Below are 8,045 nucleotides of genomic sequence, written 5' to 3'. Positions count from 1 at the left end.
CTTACGGTCACCCCCCCTCTCTCTCTCTCTCTCTCTCTCTCTCTCTCTCTCTCTCTCTCTCTCTCTCTCTCTCTCTCTCTCTCTCTCTCTCTCTCTCTCTCTCTCTCTCTCTCTCTCTCTCTCTCTCTCTCTCTCTCTCTCTCTCTCTCTCTCTCTCTCTCTCGTATGTATGCGTGCAAAACTTTCCGGCACCATATGACCTTAGCAGTTGCACCAAGAAAACGCTATATTAACGAAACATCTAGTTTAAAAATCGCATTATGACGTAAAAGCGTGGTTAAGTAGTTATAAGAAGCATTTTACTTGTTATCTGTCATGTCGATAAGAACAGTCCTCTGTGACAATAACGTTAGATAAGACTACAGCTTTTCTGCTCTGGGAAATTAGGAGAGATTTAAGGACTTATACCAAATTCCTTCAGCCAGGAAATAGATCTTTCTGATAAGCACTAGATTTGTAATATAAACGGATTTGGCGCTGAAATACATGACATTTTTATTCTTACATATAGACACTTTATAAAGATATAAATATATGTTTATAAAGTGTGTGTGTGTGTGTGTGTGTGTGTGTGTGTGTGTGTGTGTGTGTGTGTGTGTGAGCTCTTTATGTCTGTTTTGTGTACCAGCTCTAGATCCAAGAGAACATGTAACACCTTATTTCATTTCAGAAGTATGAATATAGACTAGGGAATTCTCAGTCCTTTCACTCTATCCCTTCTATGACATGCAAACAATACGATGGCTTTCCCTGGGCGCCCAGCCATATTGCGCCCCTTACTGCAGAGAGAAAGGAAGGGAAGTGATTAGAAAAATTTCCTGTGTGCCGCCGCAACAACTACGGTCATATGGCACCAAAATAAAAGAAATGAATAAAAATAATGGCAATGTTAAAGTGAAAAGTAAAAAGTAACAAATTTAAAAGTATAAAAAAAAAAAAGTTAAACGGCTTGTGACTTAAATGTACTAAGATAAGTGAGGGAGTACTCTCCCCAGAATAGTACGTCTGGCATTGTTTATTTCGTATCCAAGGCACTGACTCCGCTGATCCAGATACCTGGCGTTGTTCGTTATGTGCTGAAGACACTGACTGGTAAAAATACCAGGCATTGACCACGTCTCGTCATGTCGATGCCAGAGGGAAGTATATTTTTGTTTATATCGTGTGCTGCCTTTTCTTTCCAGAGTGCATGTACTTACTCTTATCTGTGGCATCACAATCATACAAGATTGCCATATATTAATGTCTCTATTACAATGCTAGAACAACAGTTGATTAATTCCATTTGCCCTTTTATTTAGAACTGACAGCTGTAACTGTAACTTCAAGAAACAAGCGGGCCACGGCACCTGAAAAATGAGGACAAGGAATGCGACGATGGTCGGAGAACCACGGGCGGTTCGTTTAATTAATCCAGTGACGCAGGTGTTTTTGAAGCGTTGAATGGCTTTTTTTTTCAGACGCAATGATAACGGCTGTGAGCATAGTTGTGGATTACACTACAGGCTAAGGTTACGTAATGCATTGACGAAAGATCAACACGTCTGGTGCGGATTATTCCTTCCTTAACTTGCCTGACGACACCTATATCCCTTCAGGTATATAAGGGGCAGGCCGGACTGACCAACGCAGAGTCTTCGACTGCCTCAGAACAACAGGACAAAGGATGGCACAGAAGTTTAGCCTCAGCGGGGTGCTTCCGGCACTCTGCCTCCTCCTGCTGGCTGTCTACGCCCAAGGTATTACCGTGCCCTTATCCTTTCCAGTGTATTCTCTGCAGTCCCTTGGTCAAATTTATCATATGACGCCATGCAGGACAAAGAACTTCAAGTACTTACATTTGACCTACTTATGAAAGGTGTTGTTTACGGGACCTGTGTGTGTGTGATAAAAACAAGTAATCGATATATTAATCAATTATTTCTCGATGTCCCTTTCTGGCAAACAGTGTCATTTGGCTTGCCTTACAAGTGTGGTAGTGCATCTGTCATGAATTACTGATGGATAACTTCAAAAATCGGTGTGAAGGATGTATGGTATGAACGAGGCACTCTTCCTCACGTACAGGTCTACAGGTGTGCCCAAGTCTCTCCTGCCCGACTCCAGCCGGCTTTTTTGCTCACCCAACGAACTGCGACAGTTACGTGAAGTGTTCGCATGGAGTCGTTACCATCAAGCAGTGCCCGGAAGGCCTTGACTTCAACCCGGAAATGAGGCGCTGCGATTATCCCCGACTCGCGCAGGTGAGTGGGGTACCTGTGACGTACCCAACATGTCGTAGTGCGTCTCCAGTACCGTTGTTGTGAAGATCATCAGTCAGTCGTGGTAGTTCAGATGTGAGTTAGCTCTCTTTCCTGTAAGATAGGGCATGTGAGGTTGCCGGACATGGAGTGTGTGTGTGTGTGTGTGTGTGTGTGTGTGTGTGTGTGTGTGTGTGTGTTTGTCCTGCGTACGTTGGCATTACCAGCGATTCATTTATCCTCAATAATTTAACATTTCAGTGCAACATCACAGCGCGGCTGGTGGAGTCTGGGTGTTCCCTCAAAACCAGTGACCCAAAAACACGCCTCAAGCTCGACTTGTTCGACTCCTCGGAGTCCTCAGACTCCTCAGACTCCTCAGAGTCCTCAGAGTCCTCAGAGTCCTCAGGGTCCTCGGAGTCGTCAGTGGAGTGTGACTGTGACTGTTGCCTCAAACCCCACGACATGTGCACCAAATACTACGAGTGTGTTCAGGTATTGTGCCGGTCTTCTGCTCTTTACTTGCTTCTGTACCGTTCAGCATTAACTCATCATCAATCATCATTAAGGCTCAGTAATTATAATCACCCACACAACCAGTTTTTCAATACAGTTGTATAACAGACCTGTTGCATTGCCGGAGTGAAACAGTCATCCACGTAAATAAGAACATCCACGGTGAAAGAAATCTTGCGAAGATGAGATAAAGAAAAAACAGAAATGTCCATACCTGCTTTACTTGTTCCTTGCTGGTAATTACTGAAGATTTAATCTCTCACCCACTTCTGCCTTCAGAGCGGCGAAGCTGTTGTGAGGGAGTGTTCAGATGGGCTGGTATTCAATCCTCACATTGAGAACTGCGACTTCCCGAGCAACTACCAGTGTCCTACGACCCCGCCCGTGTGTGAGTGTGACTGTCGCTACCCCGTGGAGGGTGAATGCAACGCTTTCTACGATTGTAAGTCAACATTCATTCTCCTTGTGCCTTCTGATAGAGAGAGAGAGAGACAGAGAGAGAGACAGAGAGAGAGAGAGAGAGAGAGAGAGAGAATTACTACCACTGAAATACAAAACATGACAAGCAAGTTACATTCACTACCATTTCTTAAGCTGCGCCATTTCGACAGGCAAGGACGGAGAGCCAGAGAAGAAATACTGCCCTGACGGTCTCTTCTTCAACCCTGAAACCAATGTCTGCGACCTAAACTGCCATCAAACCACGCCGCGCCCTCCAACAACCACCACCACCACCACCACTACTCCTGAACCCACCACCACCACCACCACTCCTGAACCTACCACCACCACCACTACTACTACCACACCTGAGCCAACCACCACGACTACCAGCACTACCACACCTGAGCCAACCACCACGACTACCACCACTACCACACCTGAACCAACCACCACGACTACCACCACTACCACACCTGAGCCAACCACCACGACTACCACCACTACCACACCTGAACCAACCACTACGACTACCACCACTACCACACCTGAGCCAACCACCACGACTACCACCACTACCACACCTGAGCCAACCACCACGACTACCACCACTACCACACCTGAGCCAACCACCACGACTACCACCACTACCACACCTGAACCAACCACCACGACTACTACCACCACACCTCCACCTCCTCCTCCTACCACTACTACTACCACCACAACCACACCTAAACCCATCACTACCACTACAGTGTCACCATTCCCATGCGTGGATTGCTCCGGAGGCCAGCAGTACTTCCCTCATCCCACAGACTGCAGGAAGTTTATCCAGTGCGCCCCTTACGGGCCACAGGAAATGCCATGTGCCGAGGGCACCATTTGGAACCAGTGGCTCCTCACCTGTGACCACGAAGACATTACACCTTGTGTCACCGGCAGCTACGTGGGTCCCGATGGCAACTGTGTTCATCCCGTCATCACCACACCTAAAACCACCACCACCACCACCACCACCATCACCACCAAGGCCCCAGTCACAACACCTGATGGCTCTGTGTGTGACGTTGCTTGCCCCGCTGCGCAAGGACTCTTCCCACACCCTCAGAAGTGTGGTAAATGGGTTCACTGTGACCATAACATCCCTTACGTGAAGGACTGCCCCGCTGGTCTACACTTCAACCCACGACTGAAGGTACGTTTTAGTCTTCCAGCACATATTGATAAGGGTTGCCAAAGCCATATTACATTTCACTTGGATTCAGGTTTCCCCTCAGTAGTACTTTTGGGGGACTGGAATGCCGCAGGCCTCAGTGATACCGTACTTGTGTGTAACCAGACCATCTTTTCCACTACAAGGTGTGCGACTGGCCACAGTCAGCGGGCTGCACCTCTGGACCAGACCACATCTGTGAGATTCCCACACCCGTCCCAACCACACCAGCCCCCAATGCCACAGAGCCCACCGCCAGCCCTATGTGTGACTGCGCGTGCTGCCACAAACCTGCAGACGACTGCACCGCCTACTACTACTGTGATGTATGTATTTGTTTGCACAACAACATCCTTTTGGTTTCTGTGATAGGTTATCCTTCAAAAAGTTCTTTTCCTTAGAGCAGACTTGCAATAAGAGGGTGTGCCTGTCTGACAGATTTCTTTTCTTCCTCAGGAGGACCAGTCACTGAGCTACCACAAGTGTTCGGAGGGACTCGTGTTCCACCCTGACTTCGACACGTGTGTGTATGCTGACATGTACCCGCAATGTATCGTCACCGAGCCACCACCAGTCTGTCTATGCGACTGCTACTATCCCTCTGAAGTCTGCTCCTCCTATTATCACTGTAAGAATTCTTCCAAGTGTCCATCTTTCATTGCTTACTTTTCTTTTTTTTTATAAACTAAAGAAAAAAAACATGGATAAGTACGTTCATATTATAAAGAACAGTATCTTGTTTTGCACATGTACAAAGTGGATCTCTCTCCTGTTGTATTGAATACCACAGTTCTCTCACAATGAATGACCCTTTATGCATGCAGCCTCATACAGTGAAAATGTATGTCCTTTCCAGGCGATGAAGGAGTCCCAGTCAAGCTGGACTGTCCCGAGGGCTTGTACTGGAACCAAGACAAGAAGTCGTGCGATCTGCCCCAGTTCGTGAACTGCACCATGCCCATCCGGCGTCGTCCCCACCACTAGCCAAAGGTGAGAGGCTTTCCAAGGAGCAGACACTACACCTTTTTCAACATGGAAATACTGAACTAATTAGTAGCATATCTTTCAGTCCAGTCTTGTGTGACATGAATCGTGATTTTATTGTGCAGTCAGATGAAATTCCGTCTGATTCGTTTAAGAGAAAACCAGTTCAGAACAAAAGCAAACCGTTCTTCATTTGTTATTTGCCGCAAAATTTAAAATGTAAATACTAGACCATATCCACGTATCGGCAATAAACCGTCAACAACGTGGATGTTTCACAAACAAACATTCGCCCTTTAAATTTAACTGTGAATAGCAAAGGAAGGATGAAGAGATGAAATGCTAAGGCTCACTACATATTCAACAGATTCTAACGAACCGAATTCAGGAGCACCAGTAAGACCTACATGACATGAAATGACTCCCTTCATGCAGTAATTTTCACAATTGGTTTCATTGCCATCCAGTGCAGTTTCCGCATACTGGACGTCGCCAGGAAAGCCTGAGGATCCAGGACATTCACTCTCCATGCACCTCTTCTCTCTCCACCTAGCCGTCTGACGTTGTTAAGAAAAGTGATCTTGTAGTTCTTCACTATGATGACATTATGACGAGTTTTCACTGAATATAAGGAGAATATGTATGAACAGGAGTTTATAAGGTTATTTGTATTTTTCATTGTTCAGTTATACTGATATATCATAAAGAATTGTTTCTGAATTGCAAGTTGTCAATTCTTCTCCATAATTTTATTAAATATTATTAAATAAATTTCAGCACCTTATTTATCATGATTTACCTTCTGGCAATATATATATATATATATATATATATATATATATATATATATATATATATATATATATATATATATATATATATATATATATATATATATATATATATATATATATATATATATATATATATATATATATATATATATATATGTATATGTATATATATATACACACACACACACACACACACACACACACACACACACACACACACACATACTCGCGCGCACGCGCACCTTATGTTATATACTGTATAAGCAATTTCATGGTAGTAGTTTTAAGAAGTCTTCCTTTACGTAACCAGATTTGACTAAAAAAAAAATGTCTCTATCGGTTCCTTAATCACTGTTTAATATTTTTGTGTTCATTGATGAATCATTTAATTATATATGGCTTTCTCAGGTCTTATCACCTTATCACTGGTTCTGTAGGGAGCTGCAAAGTATGATAGAGTAAAACAGTATCAACGAAAAGTGAAGTCATGGACAGTAAAAAAAATGCAGAGGCAAAAAGTAAATGAAGCTTTCTGTGTTAGAGTGATCAAATTCTTATAAGTCAGAACATTAGTCGGTCGCGATTACTATGATATTGTGTATGAGTTTGCTTCTCGCTGCCTGGCCACGAGACATCTCAACTTCCTTTTGAACGTGCTGGTGCTCTAAATAGTTTCGTGACTAGGCAGCGTACATCTCACAGCTTACTGTACAGCAATGTATGCAGCAAAGACACGATCTACTCAATCCTCACCTTGATTTATCTTTTATTATGATGATCATTTTATGAAATATTCACAAGGAACACTTCCCTATCTAATTACATAATAAGTAATATCATTTACTCAGTTCATGAGATTTCAAATACTTGCACGTTATTGATATTTGTAAACAAATTCTACATTTGTTGTGATGAGTTTTTTTTTCATATATTGTGGAACGGCATAGATATAAGTAGAAAATTAAACATGTAATTAAACACATAAATACGTAATTAAGAAGGTCAGTCTAATTGCTGATCCATAAAATTTATTAAGAGGAAAAATTTTAGCTTCTGGAGTGTTTCGATAAACGATCTGAAGGATTCACGCATTATTAACTCGATTTAAACGTTTTTTTTTTTTATGTGTGTGTTTAATTCAGCGTTTTCTTACGTGCTCCTTTATAAGAATTTGCTACGCTCTAGATAACGAGTATAGCCTAAAGCCTCTAAGCATCTCCAAGATTTGTTCTTTAACCAGTTTGAAGCAAAGGAGTTTTCATCGGTCATCAGGCAAAGAATGGGATGGAGTGCAAGGGATTGATATTGATATTTGTAAACAAATTGTACATTTGTTGTGATGAGGGTTTTTTTTATATATATTGTGGAACGGCATAGATATAAGTAGAAATTTAAACATGTAATTAAACACATAAATACGTAATTAAGAAGGGCAGTCTAACTGACGATCCATAAAATTTATTAAGAGGAAGAATTTTAGCTTCAGGAGTGTTTCGATAAACGATCTGAAGGATTCACACATTAGCTCGATTTAAACTTTTTTTTTTATGTGTGTGTTTAATTCAGCGTTTTCTTACGTGCTCCTTTATAAGAATTTGCTACAGCTCTAGATAACGAGTATAGCCTATAGCAGGGTTGTCAAACTCATTTACCCCCTCGGGCCACATTTCATCAGAGTATATAGTACGCGAGCCAGATATTTATGAGCAGATCGATACTACTTATTTAACGAGTATTATAATAATGAAAAAAAAATAATAATAATGATAATAATAATAATGATAAACATAATAATAATAATAATAATAATGATAATAATAATAATAATAATAATAATAATAATAATAATAAAGA

The 8,045-nt window shown here is 42.1% G+C and overlaps 1 protein-coding gene across 3 annotated transcripts; it reads left to right on the top strand.

The window, feature by feature from the left end:
* Positions 1–1,501: 1,501 nt before the first annotated feature.
* Positions 1,502–6,176, top strand: LOC135101430 (mucin-2-like). 3 transcript variants are annotated; one of them, XM_064005367.1, is made up of 9 exons: positions 1,502–1,739; positions 2,068–2,243; positions 2,502–2,735; positions 3,036–3,198; positions 3,368–4,395; positions 4,560–4,739; positions 4,870–5,041; positions 5,270–5,403; positions 5,765–6,176. In XM_064005367.1, the coding sequence occupies exons 1-8, from the start codon at positions 1,667–1,669 to the stop codon at positions 5,395–5,397; spliced, it is 2,154 nt and encodes a 717-aa protein (XP_063861437.1). In that variant the 5' UTR covers positions 1,502–1,666; the 3' UTR covers positions 5,398–5,403; positions 5,765–6,176. The 3 variants fall into 3 exon arrangements, with proteins under 3 accessions (XP_063861437.1, XP_063861439.1, XP_063861438.1); XM_064005369.1 differs by having other exon boundaries at positions 1,584–1,739; positions 5,870–6,176; XM_064005368.1 differs by having other exon boundaries at positions 1,584–1,739; positions 5,865–6,176.
* Positions 6,177–8,045: the final 1,869 nt, after the last annotated feature.

The sequence above is a fragment of the Scylla paramamosain genome, chromosome 6 (assembly GCF_035594125.1).
Source record: "Scylla paramamosain isolate STU-SP2022 chromosome 6, ASM3559412v1, whole genome shotgun sequence".
Lineage (NCBI taxonomy): Eukaryota > Metazoa > Arthropoda > Malacostraca > Decapoda > Portunidae > Scylla > Scylla paramamosain.
This window is presented reverse-complemented; position numbering and strand designations above follow the sequence as displayed.

What these genes read in the sequence shown, in the direction of transcription:
- LOC135101430 (XM_064005367.1), top strand. Translation starts at nt 1,667, where the DNA reads ATGGCACAGAAGTTTAGCCTCAGCGGGGTGCTTCCGGCACTCTGCCTC. An exon ending in GCTGGCTGTCTACGCCCAAG is followed by an intron (nt 1,740 to 2,067) that starts GTATTACCGTGC and finishes CCTCACGTACAG; the next exon opens with GTCTACAGGTGTGCCCAAGT. An exon ending in CTGCTCCTCCTATTATCACT is followed by an intron (nt 5,042 to 5,269) that starts GTAAGAATTCTT and finishes TGTCCTTTCCAG; the next exon opens with GCGATGAAGGAGTCCCAGTC.